General features: G+C 43.8%; 1 protein-coding gene across 1 annotated transcript in view; it reads left to right on the top strand.

Moving 5' to 3' along the window:
• PCCA (propionyl-CoA carboxylase subunit alpha) overlaps positions 1-22,713 on the top strand; it is a 1,163,293-nt gene that overhangs the window by 687,448 nt on the left and 453,132 nt on the right. Inside the window, exon 18 of the mRNA XM_073614439.1 lies at positions 11,777-11,879. Within this exon, the coding sequence (XP_073470540.1) occupies positions 11,777-11,879 (103 nt within the window). The remainder of the gene's footprint in view (positions 1-11,776; positions 11,880-22,713) is intronic.

The following is a 22,713-nucleotide window of genomic DNA, read 5'->3' as shown; positions in this document are numbered from 1 at the left end:
TCCTATCACAAAGTTCTTTTAGCCCTATTTTAATTTGTGGATCAATATAAGTCTTTCTATTGGGTTTGTGGAGCTGGTCTAGATCTTGTAAGACCAGGTTCTTAAGATCTAGACCAGCTCCCCAAACCCAATAGAAAGACTTATATTGATCCACAAATTAAAATAGGGCTAAAAGAACTTTGTGATAGGAAAGATCTCATCATAAGACCCTCAGACAAAGGTGGGGGTATTGTAGTTCTTAACAAAAAGGACTACATTGGAGAAATGTCAAAGATCCTTCAAGATCGTGACACTTATACCCCTATAAACTTTAATCCTACCCAGAAATATAAACGGGCCTTAGTTGAACTGGTTAATGAAGGTTATGCTTTGGGGATTCTCAACAAAAAAGAGAAGAACTATTTAGTGCCTCTCGTGCCACGGATTCCCGCAATATATTATCTCCCTAAGGTCCACAAGGACCCAGTCAATCCCCCTGGCAGACCTATTGTCAGCGGGATTGACTCGGTCACTTCCAGGATAGGGAGATATGTTGATTTTTTTCTTCAACCATTGGTTCAATCCATTCCTTCTTACCTCAAGGATACTAGAGATGTTATTCAACGTCTGGAAAGGGTCAAACTTGAAGAGGGAACGTATTTGGTAACAGCCGACGTGGCTGCGCTATATACGTGCATACCACACTTGGATTCAGTGCGGTGGAAAAATATTTATCCAGAAACCACACTTTACCAATATTGCAGCGCAATTTTATTATGCAGCTCTTACGGTTCGCCACCGGCCACAATTACTTCTGGTTTCAGGACCAGTTTTATGTACAACAAAAGGGTGTGGCCATGGGGGCTAAGTTTGCCCCCAGTTTGGCCAACCTTTTTATGGCGCAGTGGGAGGAGGATGTCGTCTATGCCTGCCAGAGGCCAGAGTTGGTCCTCTGGGTCAGGTACATTGACGACATCCTCCTCCTATGGCACGGAGACCGGGTGTCGTTGGATGCCTTCATGACATTTTTGAATGCCAACGATCGCGGTATCTCCCTGAGTTATGAGGCCAGTTTACATTCCATTAATTTCTTAGATTTAGAAATTATGGTAGTAGATCAGCACTTGGAGTTTAAAACTTATTTTAAACCCACAGATCGTAACGGGTATATCCCGTCTGATAGTTGCCATCACACCCAATGGTTACGATCTGTTCCACGCAGCCAGTTTCTACGTTTGCGTCGTAATTGCTCCCAAATTAATGATTACTATGCCCAATCTCAGATATTGAGGGATAGATTTATAGCTAAGGGGTACAATGCAGGAGAACTTGATGCAGAGATTAATCGGGTGTCACAGATAGATAGGAATTCGACATTCATAGAACGCCCTTCTGATACCTCTAATTCTAGAGCTAAATGGTCGTTTTTTTACTACATATTCCACCCAGTTTAAAGAAATAAAGGCTATTATTAGAAAACACTGGAAAGTACTCAAGAGTGATAGATTCTTAGGTCCAGCATTACCGGATAACGCTGGGGTCATTTTCAGAGGGGCTCGATCTATACAGGGACAAATTGCCCCTAACATCATAGATCCCCCAAAGAAAATCCCCTTTTTTCAACAATGCCAAGGTTATTATCCGTGCCGTAGGTGTAATGTATGTGCACATAATGTGTTGAGGGGACGAAAAATGGATACCTTTGGGTCTACCATCACTTCACGTATTTATCACATGAAGGAGTTTGCCACCTGTACCACCCAATATGTGGTTTATTTGATCACCTGCCCATGTAAAAAACAATACGTGGGCAGAACTATTAGAACATTTACTACACGTGTAAATGAACACATTGCGGGTATAAAAGGGGGCAAAGATAAACACTCAGTACCCCGACATTACTTATTCCACCACAATAAGGATCCCACGGGCAGTACTTTTCAGGTGATAGACAAATTTGTCCCCCATTGGCGGGGGGAGTCCCGCCTACGTGGAGTGTCTAAGCTTGAGACGTACTGGATATACCAGCTCAGATCTTATTTTCCTTTTGGACTCAACTTGGAATGGGATCTGAACTCGTTTATCAATCTTTCATAATACATCTTTTTCACAAATTTCATACATGCATTTCACAGCACACTTCATTATCACTTTTTTTTTTTTTCACGACTCTGTACTCATTTTCACACACTTCTACACATTTTTCTTTCACGTGTCTCACTACACATGCATCACTCCATTTAATTAATTTCATCCACCAAACTCTTTTATTCTCGACCCTAGGGTCAAGACACACATCACCATTATCATATTTTTATGGGGCTCAGTGAGTTGGGTTAGTTTAACTCATATCACCCCATTTCCATTTATTCATTCAGATCGTCACCTTTTCCAATTATCATTACACATTTTATTTACACATTTAATAAATAAGATTTTTATTATTCTTTTTTTATTTTATTTCATTCATTTTTTTCACATTTATATTTTATTTTATTTTGTGTATGCCCCTTTTTTGCCCTTCAAAGAACATCAGGTTTTCTTTTTTAGGGCGCCCTCTTCACATAGCCATCCTTTCAGCCCACCAGTGCACTTTTAAACATTTATTTACGTTCGTTATCAAAGGTGAGATCTTTTCAAAATAGGGGATCATATTGCAGGCACGTCCGCATCATCGCGGACTTCCCTGACACTGGGCCTTTGTTGCTTGGCAACTTGTTTCCAGTGTTTGTCAGTATTGTTTAGGGTCATGTGACGGCTGTGTGGTTATCTCTTTCCGGCTCGCAAGCAGTCCGGGCCCCACGATCCAGTTGCCTAGCAACCTATCTTGAGTGTCCATATGTGAATGACGTCAGTCATCACATGATGGACAATTTGGCATCTTACGAGGCCGCGCGGACATGTTTTTCATGTTCGCGGGCTTTCGGGCGGTCGCGTGCAGGGTTGCTAGGCAACCCTTCTGCGCGGTCCGCATACTTCCGGCATTTTACCGCAGGTGACGGCCGTGCAGGCACGCCTCCTGAGTTTGCGGGCTTTTCAGGACATAGCGTGTATGGTTGCTAGGCAACCCTCCTGCACGGCCTGCACATTCTCAGCTACTGATGTCACACGCACACGTTGAACAGAGTTCCCGGTTTTTTACACGAGGACGCCCATTGCAGCCACAGGCTGGGATATAGACATAGAGAAATACCACATTTATATTGGTCCAGAAGATACAGTAAATCTCATGTCACAAGTTCTTTGATTGGATATTCCTAGGGGGCGTGACATACTGCAACAGGTGATGTTCCCTGGGTCCAATGGTATCCATTGTTGTTTGTTTTCTCACAGTCTATTGGTCTTGATTATTTTAGATGATATATAGTATTTTATAAATTTGGGCAGTGTTATGAGGGTCCTTCATGACCCTGTTGAAGGTCATTGGACCGAAACGCGTAGGGCGGCTTTTCACAGACCCTATACACTGCTTTTTATTCTTTCTTTGTGATCACATTTTTATATATATGTATCGTGGTTTTTTACGAATAAAAACACCCAGAAGTTATACTATGTGGAAGCATCTCTTCTCTTTTTTCCATATACCCTGGTGAACCGAGAAACCACCACGTTTTTTGGAATCTATTTCCGGCTTGGTTCCTGTTGGTAGAGAGGGGACGTCTCGGCCTGGGAGAGGCTCTACCTTTGCCTCCAACACCCCACCACTTCGCCCTGGGTGGCACTAAGCTCCATTGATTCTATGCTTATGGCAGTAGAATCCAACCTCTCTGGTAAGCGTATTTTATCTATTCGCTTAAATTGATGATATCCCAGTTGAAGGTTGAGAAGCAGACAGAATTGACACACGGATTATCCATTTTCATTGTGGACTTTTTTTGCTCCTCTGGATCACATATTTGCTTTTCTCGGGACATTACGTCTATATGCACTTTGAATCCTATTTACCACTTGTGTGTTTTTAGCGCTACAATTTATTTTTACATCTGTTTTCCTTGTTTGTCATATGGTTTTGTGGCAGCTTTTTTCTGTTTTTTTTTTTTTTTTTTTCTTTTTGGGTAGCGCATTAATCATCCCCTTTTACTCTATGAAAACACTGTCTGGACATGGTCGGAGCCATCAGAGTGCTTTTGTCAGGAAGACTGAATTTATTTTTTTTTTTTTCCCTTAGAACCTCACAAGGGACATCCTGCTTCAAGGTCCTCTATCGCTAGGTGGATGAGAAATTCTCTCAAGTGCCTACACTCTAAAGGACAAAGCACCTCCAGCACCAATACATTCTTACTCTACCAGGCCGCTAGGTGTATCCTGGGCATTCAGACATCCAAGTTCTGTTGCCCAGCTTTTTAAGGCCGCCACTTGGTCTTCTGCTCATACCCTTTCAAACTTCTACCTGGAGGACATCCAATCATCTGTGGCTGCAGTTGTGTTTGTTGACCCTTGTTATTGTTGGGTCTGTTGACACAGTTCTCTTTTCTGTTATCTCCCATCCTGCTTATTCATTGCTTGGAATGTCTGATGTCTATGGAGATCAAGTCTTTGTCCTGCACTGTATAATTATGATATTAGGAACTTTTACTTAACTGTAAATGCCATGTCTTGGGGTACAGTACAGGGCACAGGCTACCCCTCCACTCTGTTTTTGTGTTACTCTGCATTACTTTCTACTAAACTGAGGTCTCATAGAGTGGGGTAGGTTTATAGGGGATACTCAAAGAGTGTGTCCTCCAAAAAGCTTTGCCAGTGGCCAGTCACCTGACGGCACCAGCCTATAACCAAGGGTCTATGAAAATCAAGCCTGTGTGCTGTATTGTACTCCAAGATATGGAATTTACAAATTTACTTTTTTAGATCAATATTTCATTATTTTCCAGAAAAAAAACTGTACAATAAAAACATTTAAAGCCCAAATCCATGACTTAGAAATCTACCCAATTCTTGCACCCCCTTGTTATGTCTAGAGAGTACAGTAAATGGCATTTTTACTTACCATACACCACCTCTATGGCCAGCTGGCGCCAAAGTGGGATGGGTAAAGCCAAAACCCCTTTTCCATATTTTTATAGTGTTCAAAGGGTTAGAACCTCTGTCATACTTTTATTTGTGTTCTTGCTGGGCACGTTTACCTTTGCAATTTGTTCTGGTTACCATTGTTACTGGGATGAAACTATTAGGAAATACAAAATGTTACAGTTGTTACTGGGTGAGAAGGTGAGAGTAACTCTTTCAATGGTGATCCAGTGACTGTTATCTATAAGGAACTTACTCTCCCTTCCTGTTTCTCTGGGACATGAAGTGAAGAGGACTCTTTCCAACAAACCAAAAAACACAACAGTTTTATCCATTCATCGCTGTATCCAAAACTTAAAGTGGAACTAAACCCTCCAACTCTTTCCCATCCACTCTGTCTTTTCAGAGTTTGGCATCATCTTTTTAGGTTATATGTTATGATATTTTATTGTTAAGAAGAGTTTGATTAATCTAATCTATGTAAATAAAGAGGGAATGTAAGATTTATTCCCTAGTGAGCCTAAAGAAGCCCATGGGTGGAAGGAAAGAAAATTGCTGGAGTCCCCCATCAACAGTAACTTTGAATGCCAGTACTATTGTGTTCCTCGGGGAGGGGGGCACAGGGGAGCCTTCCCAGCCGGCAGAAGACAGGGGATACTGCTAGTGTCTATAGCCGATCGATCGATTTGGGTACCACCAGAATGCCTATGGATGGATTGAATCTCGGCTGGTCCCCGCTGAACCAGCTGAGATTCTATCTTTCTATGGCCGGCTTAAGAACTTCATAGTCATCTGTTATGCATTATTAGAGCTAGTAATAATCGTATAATTGCCTTGACAGATTTTGGTAAGCATATAATTATAAATAATCTAATTTAAAAAAAGGTGGGAATACTTTTTAAAAATTTCTACATGACCACACTGTTGTAATTCAGCATCCCCTTGCCAGGTTTTGGGGCTGAAATTGCATTCAAAAGCTCCAATAGGAGCACTCGGCTTCTGAATCGGGGTGCCTCGGATCCTACGCTGGAGATTGGGAGCTTTGTTGTTTCTGGCTGTGTAATTACCAGGATCAGCCTATCAAGGTGACCACTTTTGCTACTGTTAAAAAAAAAAAAAATGCTTGCTGTTTTCAATCATGCTATGATTGCACCCTGCTGGAAAGAAAATGAAAACCAACGTGTGTGATTCCAAATAATGTCATCGCCATTTTTGGCCAGTCATGGTGATCCCAGGGAAAGTGTACTACTTTATTTATTTAGCAAAAGTAAGTCTCTCTCTCTCTCTCGCTCTCTCTCCCAGCGCCCCCCCCCCCAAATAATGTTAAAAAAATGATGACCTCAGTCCCAATGGATGGCTAAACATCATATTGAGAATGATAGACACGGAAGCATCTACCTGTCTCTCGAGACTTGGGTACTTTTGGGATCTACCTAGCTCATCTTTCTAATTTGGCTGCTTTTTTTTACTGAAAGGCAGTAGTCACCTGTCGCTCACAAAGAGCTCTGTCTGGAATCTTTTTTGTGTAATAAACATCACTGACTACTAAAACTGCTCATTACTCCTCTTGTGTATGCCCTGATTGCCACAAACAATACTTAATTTGCTATATTTATATTGTAGTAGTGGGACCCCGTGCTACTCAGCAGATTGCTGGTTTACACCAGATTTTTGGAGAAGCAGGCATGCTGATTGCACAGCTGTGTGCTGGGCTGTTAGTTTTGACCTGACTATGGCTCAGGCTGGGTTCACACTGGTGCGACACGACAGCCGTCCTACTTTGGATCCGACTTTGCCCTGCGACATGAAGCCGGCATGTGTCCGACTTTCAATGAACGGGGATCCGACTTGGATCCCCGCCAATGCCGGCACTGTGTTTGGTATGAATCTTTAGGGGGGAACTCCGCGCCAAATTTTAAATAAAAAACCGGCATGGGTTCCCCCTCCAGAGGCATACCAGGCCCTTGGGTCTGGTATGGACCTTGAGGGGAACCCCCTACGCCGAAAAAAACGGCGTGGGGGGTCGCCCCCAATCCATACCAGACCCTTATCCGAGCACGCAGCCCGGCCGGACAGGAATGGGGGTGGGGACGAGCGAGCGCCCCCCCCCCTCCTGAACCGTACCAGGCCGCATGCCCTCAACATGGGGGGTGGTGCCTTGGGGGAGGGGGGCGCGCTGCGGCCCCCCCACCCCAAAGCACCTTGTCCCCATGTCGATGAGGACAAGGGCCTCTTCCCGACAACCCTGGGCGTTGGTTGTCGGGGTCTGCGGGCGGGGGGCTTATCGGAATCCGGGAGCCCCCTTTAATAAGGGAGCCCCCAGATCCCGGCCCCCCACCCTATGTGAATGAGTATGGGGTACAGCGTACCCCTACCCATTCACCTAGGAAAAAAGTGTCAATTTAAAAAAAAAACACTACACAGATTTTTAAAGCATTTTATTAGACAGCTCCGGGGGTCTTCTTCCGACTTCGGGGGTCTCTCCGGTTCTTCTCCACGCTCTCCGGATCTTCTGCCGGGCTCCTCCGCTCTCTTCTGCTCTTTTGCCGCTCTTTTGCTAAAGCGGAGGAGCCCGGTCTTCAATCTTCTGCCTTCTGCCTTCTGCCTTCTGCCTTCTGCCCTCTTCTCCTGATGTTGACACGACGCTCTCTGGGGCTAGAATGCTCTCTGTGCGCTCTGCTCTGACTTATATAGGCGGTGACCCCGCCCCCTTATGCCGTCACAGTCCCTGGGCATGCTGGGACTGTGACGTTTTAGGGGGCGTGGTCATCACCCGATGACCACGCCCCCTAAAACGTCACAGTCCCAGCATGCCCAGGGACTGTGACGGCATAAGGGGGCGGGGTCACCGCCTATATAAGTCAGAGCAGAGCGCACAGAGAGCATTCTAGCCCCAGAGAGCGTCGTGTCAACATCAGGAGAAGAGGGCAGAAGGCAGAAGATTGAAGACCGGGCTCCTCCGCTTTAGCAAAAGAGCGGCAAAAGAGCAGAAGAGAGCGGAGGAGCCCGGCAGAAGATCCGGAGAGCGTGGAGAAGAACCGGAGAGACCCCCGAAGTCGGAAGAAGACCCCCGGAGCTGTCTAATAAAATGCTTTAAAAATCTGTGTAGTGTTTTTTTTTTAAATTGACACTTTTTTCCTAGGTGAATGGGTAGGGGTACGCTGTACCCCATACTCATTCACATAGGGTGGGGGGCCGGGATCTGGGGGCTCCCTTATTAAAGGGGGCTCCCGGATTCCGATAAGCCCCCCGCCCGCAGACCCCGACAACCAACGGCCAGGGTTGTCGGGAAGAGGCCCTTGTCCTCATCAACATGGGGACAAGGTGCTTTGGGGTGGGGGGCCGCAGCGCGCCCCCTCCCCCAAAGCACCAACCCCCCATGTTGAGGGCATGCGGCCTGGTACGGCTCAGGAGGGGGGGGGGCGCTCGCTCGTCCCCACCCCCATTCCTGTCCGGCCGGGCTGCGTGCTCGGATAAGGGTCTGGTATGGATTGGGGGGGACCCCCACGCCGTTTTTATCGGCGTAGGGGGTTCCCCTCAAGGTCCATACCAGACCCAAGGGCCTGGTATGCTCTTGGAGGGGGAACCCATGCCGGTTTTTTATTTAAAATTTGGCGCGGAGTTCCCCCTCAAGAACATCTGAGCACAAGTCGCGTGCCAAAGTCGGATCATGCAAGACGGCAATCCGACTTTGATCCGACTTCAATGATAGTCAATAGACTGAAGTAGGATCAAAGTCGGACCAAAGTAGTACAGGGAGCATTTCTAAAGTCGGAACGACTTGTGTCGGACCAGTTAGGACGGCTCCCATAGGGAAACATTAAATTTCACACGTCATGCGACATGAGCTCCCAATGTCGGAGCGTTTGTCGGACCAGTGTGAACCCAGCCTCAGGGCTCTATCCAACAGACAGGAGGTCTGTGCATGGGAGGAAGATGGACTCCCATCCTTTCCAGGAGTTCAAGAGGCTGCATATATAAAGAGGCTGTATATATACCACTATATATATTATTATTTTTTTAACAATGTATGATATTCCTTGAGCTGGACATACACTGGCAGAAGTATTGTGGAGAGCAGCAGACTCTGAATCGTCCTCACAGATGGCTGCTCTAACAGGATCCACTATGATCTCCTCTCCAACATATGTGACAGCCATTAGCAACATACAGTATGCTGTAAATTCAAATATTTTTGAATTTTTGAAGTAACAATCGCTGCCCACTTTATCAAGTTGTATAATCTTTGTGTGTAATACATTTTTCCAGTGGGTCAGAAATCATATATCTTTTGTAAAGTCCAGTTCTTATCAGATAACAGGCCATTTAAATGATTGGATAATGAACCAAGTAAGGTTCTAGTTAACGTAAATGTAGGTTAAGTTGCTAGGTATTTGATTACTTGGTTAATATCTACTGTTTACATCCCAACTCTGGGTTCAAAGCTTATCCCCTCCGGGGGCCCCTTCCCCCCAGCATGTTATGTCCCCCCCCCCCCCATGTCTCCTCCTGCCCAGAGCATCTGAATGTTAATGAGTGGTACTGATGTGATGATGTCAGCCTCGTTCTCTGCTTCTAATCATTTTTAATGAAGGGTGCCAGGACACCTATTCATTCATAGTATAATACTGTGGGGGACTGCTTTAGATGAAAGGTGAGTATTGCAGTCTGAGCTGCTTTTTTTGTCTTTATTTTCTAAAACGGCAGGGGAGCTCATTTACAAAAAAAATTAAAAATAGCCTTGAATTTGGCTAATTTACCTCTTGTTAAAGTGGACCTTTTTTCATGTTAAAGAAAATGCTGTTATGCAGCATTGCTCTGCAATCAGATAATTACCTGTCGTATTGGCAGCATTGCCCTGGATATAGATACTTGCTGTATTTGATTTTCCTCAGTAATCAGAAGCTGACTGCCTCTTCTAAGTTTTGGCCAGCCTTTGATCCTGCACACCAGCTACATAATATGGCCACTGTGTGTCCCTACTCCAGCAGCTTCCTGGGATATGTGTAGTTATTCCAGGAGGTTAAAGCTGGGTACATACAATCCAGACATTCGGACAGTGTGTACAGCTGCCTGTCTGACAGAAACCAGTCTCACAACCGACTTCTGTTGAACGGTCCTCCTGTCAGAATACAAAGGCAGAGCGGAGAGAGCGCCGCACCAGCGTTGCTTGTGCTTTATGTTCATGGACCTTTCAGCACTTGGCCTCAATTGGGTCTGCAAGGCTACCATCTGTTTTTCTGATCACGTTTGCCAAGTTTTATCAGGTGGATGTTCAAGCCTTCCTGGACACTGGCTTAGATTGAAAAGTCCTCCAGGTGGCCCTGTAAGGGTCCTTACTTCATCTTAATATAATTTTTTTTGTTGGACCCCTTAGCTGTTGTTTGCTGTGTTGCCAATCTCTCACTGAATTGCTTTAAAACATCCCAATAGTCAATAAAATACCATGTCCTGTGATGTACCGTAAAGAAAATAGGATATCCTACAGTACAGGTCACAAGCATCCTTTTCATACACTAGTGTTTTAGGCTCGCAACTTAAGGCAATTGGACCCTGGCAAGCTTTCTAGGACATGCCCCCCTGGGGAGCCTCTCCTATAACCCTTCCCCACACCATGAGTCCTTGGTTTTTCGCTAGTGTCTGTAGGTGATAGACATCTTCTCTTTTCCAGAGAAATCAACTTCACTAGTTTATTATTTTGCTTAATTATTTTCTTAAGAAATTTTCAATCAAATCCACTGCTTTCTAATGCCTACACAGATGCAGTGTATCTTGATGGATGCAACCTTGGTAAAACCTTGGGAGCCGTACGAGGATCCAAATGTATGGGGACATCCTGTAATGTTGCTTTAGGGCACAGGATTCTGCATGGGGCACTCCTCTTAGCACTTGGTGCAACACATTTAGTTAGTCGCAGGTTGCTATACAGGTTCAGAGCCATTATCCACCTCTATGGAAACCAGTCCCTTAAGACCCCCCTCTAAGGAATTCCCACTGTGACAGGTGAAGCATGGACTTCATATACAGTCCAGCATCACGGAGAGATGAGACTGGGCTATCCTGTATGACTATTATTGTGTGGCCCTGTGGCGGTGTCAGGGTGTGCATTGCAGGCCCTCTTTAATAATTAAGTTGATCACCATTGAGCAACATTGTTAGAGAAGAGCCAGAGCTGCAGTACCCTGAGAACTGTGAAGAGTCGAAGGGAGAAGAACAGAAGTAATTGAATCCTCTTTCTGTGTCTCCCCAGCACCTGCACTTGTCACAGGCAGCTACAGAGGAAATGCTGTTTGTTTATGCCGGGGAGGGGGCTGGTACTAAAGAACACAGCAAGGAGTAGGGGTGGGGCTATGCTTCACTGTGATTGGCTTGTAGCTCTGCCCCCACTGCCGCGCCGCCCTTTAGCACCTGTATAAAGCCAATCACAGTCCTTACTCCCTGTGCCAACCTTTACTACCCAGACCCTCCCTGGAATAAACAAATGGTGTTTGTTCTGTTGCTGCCTGTGACAAGCGCAACTGCAGGCAAAAACCGAGGCAAATTAATAGAGCTGAGTGCCGGAGAGTATTCTAGTACTGGCCTCTGGAATTCAGCCTGGATTGTCAAGACACCGGGATTTAATTCAAATCTCGGGATGATCCCGCCCAATTCAGGGCAGTTGGGAGGTATGCACACAGAGTGATTAAATTGTGCCCAGGCACGCCTATGCACGTGAACTGCCATATGTTACTATGTGAGTTTTTTTTTGTTTTTGTTTTTTAATTTTTGTTTGTATTTTCCATTATTATAGGACACAACTTGACATCTCAAGAGAAAAATGAACTTCTTGCTACAACAGCATCATTATATGTGGCTGTACAAATCAGGTCACAGCTCTTTCTAAATAACACAAGGTATGTTTTAACACAGAAGTGTGTGTGCCATTCACTGAGACTTTATATTCATCAGATTTTAATTTTGATGGCCCCACTAATATCAGCACAACATTACTACTTACAAGGCGTGTAGTTTCTGGTTTTGGAACTGCTGGAAAAAAGGTACAAATGGAATTGAAAAAAAAATGTACCCTCAACGTAGCTGCATAGCATAACTAAAGAAGATACAGCATACTTGGAGGTATTACAATTCAATATCCCCACTGTACCCATTTAGCTATGCAGTCAGTTTTTGGTACCATTATGTACATGCCCAGTGAATGTAGTTTCATACCACACATGAAACTACATTCACAAAATTCTGGCATCCTCAATGCTTGAAGATATATTTTTCTAGGCGTAATGTATCCCCCATTGCGACCACCCACTCTTTCCACAAGGGAAAATCAGATGACTTCCAGTGTCAAAGAATTTGTTTCCTGGCCCAGGCCAATGCCTGTTTGGCAACATCCTCTATTGGCAGGTCATCCAAGACACCCAGGAGATAGGGTTTAGGGTCCAGTCTAATGATGACTTGAAATACCCTATTTAGGGTATCCAGGACTTCCCCCCAGTAGAGGTGTAATTTGGGACATCTCCATAGTAAGAGGATGAGGTCACTGTGATCCCTAGAACATCTAGCACGGATGGTCTTCTCTCCCCCATTTTAAAGAGTCTTGCTGGAGTAAGATGAAACCCTGAGAAAGATGTACAACTGTGACAGTCATTGTTGCATAGTTACATAGTAGGTGAGGTTGGAAAAAGACACAAGTCCATCAAGTCCAACCTATGTGTGTGATTATATGTCAGTATTACATTGTATATCTCTGTATGTTGCGGTCGTTCAGGTGCTTATCTAATAGATTTTTGAAACTATTGATGCCCCCCGCTGAAACCACTGCCTATGGAAGGGAATTCCACATCCTTGCCGCTCTTACAGTAAAGAACCCTCTACGCAGTTTAAGGTTAAACCTCTTTTCTTCTAATTTTAGTGAGTGGCCACGTGTCTTATTAAACTCCCTTCCACAAAAAAGTTTTATCCCTATTGTGTGGTCACCAGTGCGGTATTTGTAAATTGAAATCATATCCCTTCTCAATTGTCTCTTCTCCAGAGAGAATAAGTTCAGTGCTCGCAACCTTTCTTAATAACTAATATCCTCCAGACCCTTTATTAGCTTTGTTGCTCTTCTTTGTACTTACTCCATTTCCAGTACATCCTTTCTGAGGACTGGTGTCCAGAACTGGACAGCATACTCCAGGTGAGGCTGGACCAAAGTCTTGTAGAGTGGGAGAATTATCGCTTTATCCCTGGAGTTAATCCCCTTTTTAATGCATGCCAATATTCTGTTTGCTTTGTTAGCAGCAGCTTGGCATTGCATGCTATTGCTGAGCCTATCATCTACTAGGACCCCCAGGTTCTTTTCCATCCTAGATTCCCCCAGAGGTTCCCCCCGAATGAGGAGATTGCATTCATATTGTTGCCACCCAAATGCATTATTTTACGTTTTTCTACATTAAACCTCATTTGTCATGTAGTTGCCTACCCTATTCATTTGTTCAGATCTTCTTGCAAGGTTTCCACATCCTGCGGAGAAGTTATTGCCCTTAGCTTAGTGTCGTCTGCAAATACAGAGATTGAACTGTTTACCCCATCCTCCAGGTTGTTTATGAACAAATTAAACAGGATTGGTCCCAGCACAGAACCCTGGGGTACCCCACTTCCCACCCCTGACCATTCTGAACTCGCCCTTGTAGCCAGTTTTCAGTCCATGTACTCACCGTATGATCCATGTCAACGGACCTTACTTTGTACAGTAAACTTTTATGGCAAACTGTGTCAGATTACAGATACATCACATCTACGGGCCTTCCTTTATCTCCTCATAGAAGGTTAAAAGATTGGTTTGGCAAGAACGACTCTTCATGAATCCATGCTGATTACTGCTAATGATACCATTTTCATGACTAAAATCTAGTATATAGTCCCTTATCCCCTCCAAGAGCTTGCATACTATTGATGATGGGCTTACTAGTCAGTAATTCACAGAGATGTATTTTGGCCCTTTTTTTAAATATTGGTGCTACATTGGCTTTTCTCCAATCAGCTGGTACCATTCCAGTCAGTAGACTGTCAGTAAAAATTATGAACAATGGTCTGGCAATTACTTGACTGAGTTCCCTAAGTATGTATTGTGTAACGTTAAGTGAGCGCATTTATACAGTCTGTAGAGCCTCCTCCCATTGTTCCTCCTCGAATGCCCCCACATCATGCTCCCATCTGGCCTCGAAGGAAAATCCTTCAAGAAGATAAGCAGCAACATATAATAGGATTGTAATATGAAGCCCTTATAGACGTCCACCTCAGACATATAATTAAAAATGGATGCTGGGAGACTGTACCCATGGTTCAGAACCAGTTTGCGCCCTAACAGCGTACTGGAGTTAGATATAATAAAAGTACAATTTTCTGTGGAGGCCGGAATTTATACTGTACGGTGGTGGAGCACAATTTACCATTTTCAAAGTTATGAGATAAGCGCGTAATACCATAATGTCGCCATTTGGCCCCATATTGCAGCAACTTCAGCTCCCCATAATAATCATTATTCCATATAGGGCTATATCTAGTGAAACCTGTAACCTGCATTTGCCTCACTTTGTTCCATATATTGTGCATGAGAACATAAGTGGTGGAAAAGTGTATTAGATTAACTGTAGGCTAGAGCTTCCAGTCCCATTGCTACATTTTCCACCCCTGTCATGTGGTATAAAATATGGTTAGTTGCATCAGAGTTGGTATTGGTCTGGGGCATTCATCTAGCAATATGCTGTAACTGGGCTGTCACATAATATAGCCAAGGGTTAGTCAATGCCAGACTGCCACTCCCCTTCGGTCTTTGAAGTTGTTTTAGCTTAATTCTTGGGGGTTTAGTGTGCCATATACGTGCACAAAAAGTGGACTTGATAACTCGAAACATCTTGCGGGGAATAACCATTGGAGAGTTGTGTAGCATATAGAGTAGTTGTAGCATAAAGATAATTTTTTTTTTAAGGTTGATTCTCCCTACCACAGAAAGCCTAAGTTTGGTCCATATTTTGACTTTATCCCCTTTACATGTAAGTAAAGGTGACAATTTTAGGAAGACATAGTCAAGGGCTCTTGGGGTATTTGAAGTTAGAAGCCACAGGGATGTTGTGGAGGACAGATTTCGAGTTCCCCGATTCAGCATCTAAAAGCATCATGGCAGATTTTGTCCAATTTATATGTGAACCAGAATAGTTCCCAAAACTAGTTATAATTGACATGACTTCTTGTAAGGATGTTTTGGTGTCCCCCAGGAGGAGCATAGTATCTGTGTATAGCATGATCTTGTCTTGCCTTCCCCATACTGAAAACCCAGAATAGAGAGATTGGAATGGATGATGACCGCTAAGGGCTCAATGGCTATGGCAAAGAGGAGCGGGGACAGCAGACACCCCTGTCGTGTACCCTGCTGAAGGAAAAAGTGGGTGAGAGCTGACCCACCACTCTGATCAGAGTGGATGATAGTTAAGATGACAGTATTCAATCACAGGGACAGCACTTTAGCCAGAATTTTTATGTCGGATTGTAGGAGGGAGATAGGCCTATAGGTTTTAATAATAAGATAATGTTTGCATCAGTCATGGGCACAGGAAGGCACTGTTGCCCTCTGGCTGCATTAAACACTTTGAGTAAGTGAGGGAAAACAACCTCCCTATACTGCTTATATACCTCCATGGGAAAGCCATCATCCTTTGGTGCCTTGGAATTGGGGAACAGACTGGTCGCCAACTGCAGTGCTTTAAAATTTAAAGGGGAATCCAGAAAACGTTTATGGGTATATGACAGGCAAGGTAGAGCCACCCCGCAAAAGAAATTGCACAACGAATCTGGGAAGTAGAGTTGTTTGGACTGTTATAGGTAGGCATAGAACTCTACTAGTTCAGTCAGGATTTGATCAGGAGAATTTACCATGGTACTGGTCCGTGTGCGTAAGGCACCTATAGACTGGGAGGCCTGATGGTATTGAACAATCCTAGCCAATAGTCGACCAGTCTGCTCTCCCTCCTTGTAAAAGGCCAATTTACCAAAAAAAAAAATGTTTCCTCTCAGCACCTGGGGTAATAATGCGGACCATAGCATCCTGTACAGAGATCCATGCCTCTCTAGTAGAGTTAGAGGGATCAGCAATAAACTTAGCCTTAAATCTACTCACCTGCTGTGCAGCCTGTTCTTTTTGTGAATTAGTGGCCTGTTTGTTTACTATCTTCGATATGAACACACCCTGTAGGAATGCCTTAAAGGCATCCCATACACTAAGAAGGTTCTGATGATCAGCATGAATGCACCAGTACTCAGATATTTGAGAGACTATGAAAGCGGGAGAGGGGATGAGGTACAACCAGAAAGCATTAAGCTTCCATGGAGCTTTTGGAGCAATGCATGGAACTCTCATCTAAATAAACCAGTAGAGGTGAGTGGTCTAAAATGCCTCTCAGGGTGTATGTTATGTACTGTACTAAATATGATGCAGATGGGGTACAAACAGAGGTCAATCCTTGACAGTGAACAGTTTTAGAAAAGCAAGGAAATTGCTTCTGTCTGGGGTGCCTACTACGCCAGGGGTCTATCCAACCCTCCTCATCAGCAAATTTCAAAAGTGGTGCGCTGGGGATGTTTGTCTAGACTTGAGTCCAAACTTGGCATTTTTATTCATTTTGCATCTTTCTATGATTTATTTTCTACATTTTTCCTTGAAGCATGTTGTTTATTTTGCTTATTTGGGCTTCACAAATTCTATTAATTTACTGTGTTTCTCAAGAGGTTGTTGTAGGCTGTATTGTGTATAACTACCAATTACCATGACAGGGTTTGTTCATTGTACACCTTGGCACTGTCATATCAGGATAAGCCAAAGCAGACAGTAAAATGTGATAAAGTGTGAGGGGCAAAAAGGACTGCATCTGAGATGTAACAGCTGCACTTGAACTGCACTGTATTGCTTAAATGTTTCAAATGTTCTGTTTTTTTTTATGGCTAAAATGCATTTGTGGATTTTTGACAAACTTTTATATTCCTATTCAGTTTACTACTTCGGGTTTAATACAGTAAATTCACTGTAACCTCATTCTGCATTTTTAAGTTCAATAGAATTTTTACTAAAGAATTTCTCACAAAAGAAACAAGCTATTACACATAAGCTATTATACAGAGTGGATAACCACAAAAAATGTGACAAAACAGTTCTGCCTCCATAGATAGTAAGTTATTCAGAAATAATATTAATATTTTCTGCCTTGCGAGGCTAAATATCAACATATCAGAGAAAAAAATATATATATATTAAGCGCTTAAAGCTAACATTTGTATGTTTTGGTATTCCACTGATACCAACAGGACCAGTTAGTTTCTGCCTTTTGCAGGCGTCCTTCACTAGCAGCTAGCATACCCTCATATGTGACATGAGTATGGGTTAATGCAATCTCCTCACTTTAAGAGGGGGATTCACATGACTTCCAAAGTCGAACTATTACTAATCTATCAGCTAATAAAATGTGAGTAATACATTGGAAGTAAAAAGGAAAAGTGTCAATGCCAATGTTAAGAGAAGTATGGGTTTGTATTTTTTTTTTTTTTTTTAGAATCATACTTACCTCAGTCCCCCCGGCACCTCTACACAGAGAACTGGGTGATCTAACATCGTCGATCACTCGGTTTTGACAGTTCCCCAAGCAGAGAGCTGTAGACTGTCAGTCATGGCTCTCTGCTCTGCTCCCTCCTCATTCATTGGAGCGCTGAGCTGCAGAGGGGGCGGGGGCAGCCTTCTCAGTCTCACAGCGGCTCGCTGAGAGGCTGAGCAGGGTGTCAGTCTAGGTGGATCCAGACTCCCATTGTCGGGATGAAGCGGTGCCTGGACTGATATCCGTTACGTCAGCAGAGAGCGGACTTCAGTCCACTCATTGCTGAAAATGGGTCACAGGAGTGCAAAACGAATTGCACTCCTGTGATCCATAGGAGAAGTCCAGCCAAACAAGCTTTTGCTGGACTTCTCGCTTAAACAGTTATATCTTGCACATGGGTTTTGTTTTCTGTGAGATATTGCCATGCTTGAATGTGAACTGGCGCACATAAGTGGGTATTTGTTAAAAGTCACTGAGTTCATTGTATGTAGCGGTAATCTGATTTGAGAAGGGTGTATGTGAGGGAAAAGGGATGAATAAGTTATGAGTATAAATCTGACACTTGTTGAAACCCTTTTTTTATCTGTGTGAAGGGGAGATGTCTGGTATAAGCAGACAAAGTAATGAAAGAGGTAATGGTGGTTGGATTGGGGTAGGACCTGTTCAGGTTTTTTGGAGAAAGTGTCTGTATGCGAGCACAGATGCTACCAGCATAGGGGAGATGAGCTTACTTGGTAGCTTGCCTTGGATCATACTTGGCAACCAGGAATTCAAGTCATGGCTGGGGATTTGTAAGGATTCTATGTCTTTCCATAAACAGGTGCTGTCAGATGAGAACTAGATGTGCACCTGTGCTAAAATGGAAGCCTAGTAGTAATCTCTGATTGCTATAAAGCCAGTGCCTCCTACTGATCTGTGTTTCATAAATTTAATACGTAAACATATGGGCTTTATGCTTTGCCAAATGTATTTGCCTAGTATGGATTGCAATGTCTGAAAAAAAGAAATTGTTACTGGGATGGGCATCCTTCTAAATACATCTAGCAGCTGAGATAGTTTGAGCATTTTGAAAGCCGCTAAGTGTCCAGACCTGGAGCATATGGTTTTGGATAACAAGTCAAGCTCTTTAGGCAGATTATTTATAAAAGGAGCATAGTTCTCCAGGTAGAGAGAAGATACCGACCTGGTGAGCTTAATGCCAAGGTAAGTGATGGTATCCTCAGCCCATAGATGGGGAAAGGAATTTTCTAATGCAGATTTCAGCGATGTAGGAACTCCAATATCTGACAAAGAAATGATCAGTCTATAATTTTAATGGTAGGCTTATTTTAATAGTGAGAGACAGAATAACAATAGCAAAATCCAGAAAAATGCTTTTCAAAAAAGTTCTTAAATGATTTGCATATCCAGAAGTTGTCAAAAAACAGGTCCCCTCCGCCCTGAAAGGTACCAAATGTGGCACCTGAGGGGGGAGGAAGCGCATTTCCACCTTTGGGTGGAACGCCGCTTTAAGGTTTTGAGGCTGATGTCAGCTCCGTCCACATGATTTTTGTTGGATTAAGGTCTGGAGACTGGCTAGGTCACTCCAGGACCTAAATGTGCTTCTTCTTGAGCCACTCCTTTGTTGCCTTAGCCGTGTGTTTTGGGTCATTGTCATGCTGGAATACCCATCCACGACCCATTTGCAATGCTCTGGCTGCGGTAAGGAGGTTCTCACCCAAGATTTAACGGTACATGGCCCATCGTTCCTTTGATGTAGTGAAGTTGTCCTGTCCCCTTAGCAGAAAAACACCCTCAAAGCATAATGTTTCCACCTCCATGTTTGACGGTGGGGATGGTGTTCTTAGGGTCACAGGCACCCCTGCGGTCGGTCGGTCACCAGCCCTGTACTTGCCCCATCTAGGTCGCAGGCATTGCTTCCTCCTGGCGGCTGTTTTGCCCCGCGTCTCCTCCTTCTGGGCTTCATGGCGGCTTCCCCTGCATCTCCTCCCTCCTCAGCGGCCAATAGGATTGCTTCTTCTCTCTGCCAATCGGGTGACTGTGGCCAGAAGCAGAATCAGGAAGACAATAGCAAATATTAATTTGCCATTGTCACACAACTGGGTGGGCTCTACGCAGTGCACTGTGCCCCGAGCCCACCCTTTTTTGAAGCCAGTTAGAGCCTCAGGCTCTAATCATGTGCTTCTAAAAAAACCAAAAACATTGGAATCCATCGTGTGGCGCCCGCATGTAGATTAGGGGCCGCACACATGGATTAAGGGGACGGCGCCCCTGCACCCCGTTTGGACAGGCCACCACTGGTTACAATTAAGGCTTGCAACATGTCTTCTGGAAAAGAGCAGCATTGAACAGCCGAGTAAAATGAGGTCGAATACTATGTTTGTATTGCTTAAAATATTCACAAACAAAGCCGTCGAGGTCTAGGGACTCGTTTGGGAGAGAATCAATAGCCTTGACAGTTTCTGAAGCTTCAAATAAGAAATTAATATGTTCTAGGTGGATGTCTGTCAACTCTGGAAGGTGGATTGGATCAAGAAAAGATTTTATAGTGATGGGATGTGCTTGAGGTATTGTGCGATCATCTTTCAGATTGTAAAGGGATCTAAAAGCTTCTGCGATTTCTTGGGGTTTAGTTAAAGAGGTTGTAAACCCCTTTAACTCAAGGGGTTTAACTAAAGTTGAACTAAAAAAATATATATCTGTAGTGTTTACTCATCTCTCTCCAAAGCTCTAAGTGTAGTTTCTCTCTGGTGCTTCGTACCTCAGCTATCAGCACGAGAAGCTTCTGACACATGAGATAACAGTAGCTGAAAATTTGTGTCAGGGAGGGAGATGAGCACGGAGCTTGTCTATTATGACTACAGCTCTGCATGTTCCCTTGTTCTTTTGCCTATGTGGGGGGGGGTTGTCCCTTTCCTCCAATCAGCTCTCACACAGTGCAAGCCCAGTCTCCACACCCACCCCTATGTGCTGCTGAAAGAGGAGGAAAAATTTAACACGATCTGCACTTTCCAAAGAGTGTAGACAGCTGAAGACAGCAGATATACAAGTAAAACGTATGTAGGAGGATTTATTTCATCTCTATCATCTTGAGGCTATTCACTTCACTGGGTATATGTAAGGGTTTACAACCACTTCAAGCATTCTTTAGTGAATGGATGAAGTAGAAAGGGAATACAGGTCTTAAGGCCTGTATTCCTTTAATTTACTGTGCTCGACATTTACCTGCTTTATTGCCTGAGGCATAAAAGGTCATTCTGGAATGTTTCTAAGTTTTTTTTTTTTTCGTTTGTTTTTTTTTTTTTTATTTCTCATTTTGAAGCGTTCTAAGCTAAGGGTAAGGTAGGGTAGGGTAGGGTGAGGTTATTTTTTATTTAACATGTCAGTCGTTTGAATTTGGGAGAGTAGCTGGTCAATGTGCTGCATCTTTTGCCTCTTTGCTTTTGTTCCAAATTGTATAAAGAGGCCTCACATGTAGGCTTTCTGTGCCACCCATAGGGTAGGTGGGTTAGAGACAGAAAATATAGAAAAAACACATGGGTTAGAGTCAGCTGCACACACCAAACAGTATTTTAAAAGAAAAATTGGGTTTTTTTAGCGACAATAATAATGTATTTATCAAAAGGAGTAAAGATATAATAAAATCATTTATTGTAAGTTTTTGTGAAAATACAGAGTCCAAATGTGAAGGAAAAATTCCTCTAGATGTTTGCGGAGGTCAAATGCGTAGGGACCCAATTGCAGGAGATAAGTATTCGCCAAATATATGTGGGACTGGAGTTTGGATAGTCCGATGGTGAATGCAGATGGGTGAGTGGTCAAACCAGGTGGTTGGAAGAATTGTAGATAACAATATCTTCTGTAGGAGCCATTCGTCTGTAAGAAAAAGATCAGTATGGGAGTAGGTGTTGTGGCATCCTGAAAGGAATGTGTAGACCCGCTCCATATTGTGCTGGCAGCGCCATACGTCATACAATTGGAAGTTTTGTAGGAAGGGGCCTAAACTGGGTTTACCCCTTTTGGTTGTATTTGAAGAGTCTAGCTGTGGATTGGGGACCAGATTAAAGTCGGCATACCACACTAAAGGGCCCTGTTGAGCAGTGTTGATCTTCTTGTAGCATTTCCGCAAAAAACTTACTTAGTATAGACATTAACCACCGTATAGCAAGTGTTATTCAGTGAGCATAAGATGATATATCTTCCTGCTAAGTCAGTGATACAGTCGTGCAACTAAAAAGTGACAGTATTTTTACAATAATTATTATTATACAGGATTTATATAGCGCCGACAGTTTACGCAGCGCTTTACAACATTAGGGCAGACAGTACAAGTACAATACAATTCAATACAGGAGGAATCAGAGGGCCCTGCTCATTAGAGCTTACAATCTAGGAGGGAGGGTCAAGTGATACAAAAGGGTAATAGCTGTGGGGGATGAGCTAATGGAGAAAATAGTGCAGTTGTTAGATGGAGGCAGGATAGGCTTCTCTGAAGAGGAAAGTTTTCAGGGATCGCCTAAAAGTGGATAAAGTTGGAGACAGTCTGACAGATTGGGGTAGGGAATTCCAGAGGATGGGCGAGGCTTGGGAGAAGTCCTGGAGGTGGATATGGGAGGAGGTGATGAGGGAGCTAGAGAGCAGGAGGTCTTGGGAGGAACGGAGATGGCGATTAGGTTGGTATTTTGAGACTAGGTTAGTGATGTAGCTGGGGGCAGAGTTGTGGATGGCTTTGTAACTTATTGTTAGTATTTTGAATTTAATTTGTTGGGCGAGTGGTAGCCAATGGAGGGATTGGCAGAGAGGGGTAGCAGACACTGAGCGGTTTGTAAGGTGGATGAGTCTGGCAGCAGCATTCATGATGGACTGAAGGGGGATAGTCTGTTTAAAGGTAAGCCAATGAGGAGTGAGTTGCAGTAGTCAAGGCGAGAGATAACCAGGGAGTGAATCAGGAGCTTTGTGGTTTCATTGGTTAGAAAGGGACGTAGTTTAGAGATGTTGCGGAGGTTGAGGCGGCAAGCTTTGGAAAGTGATTGGATGTGGGGCTGAAAGGAGAGTTCAGAATCCAGGATAACACCTAGTACCCTGACATGTGGGGACGGGTGGATGGTTT

This window comes from Aquarana catesbeiana, linkage group LG02 (assembly GCF_042186555.1).
Source record: "Aquarana catesbeiana isolate 2022-GZ linkage group LG02, ASM4218655v1, whole genome shotgun sequence".
In the NCBI taxonomy this organism is placed as follows: domain Eukaryota; kingdom Metazoa; phylum Chordata; class Amphibia; order Anura; family Ranidae; genus Aquarana; species Aquarana catesbeiana.
This window is presented reverse-complemented; position numbering and strand designations above follow the sequence as displayed.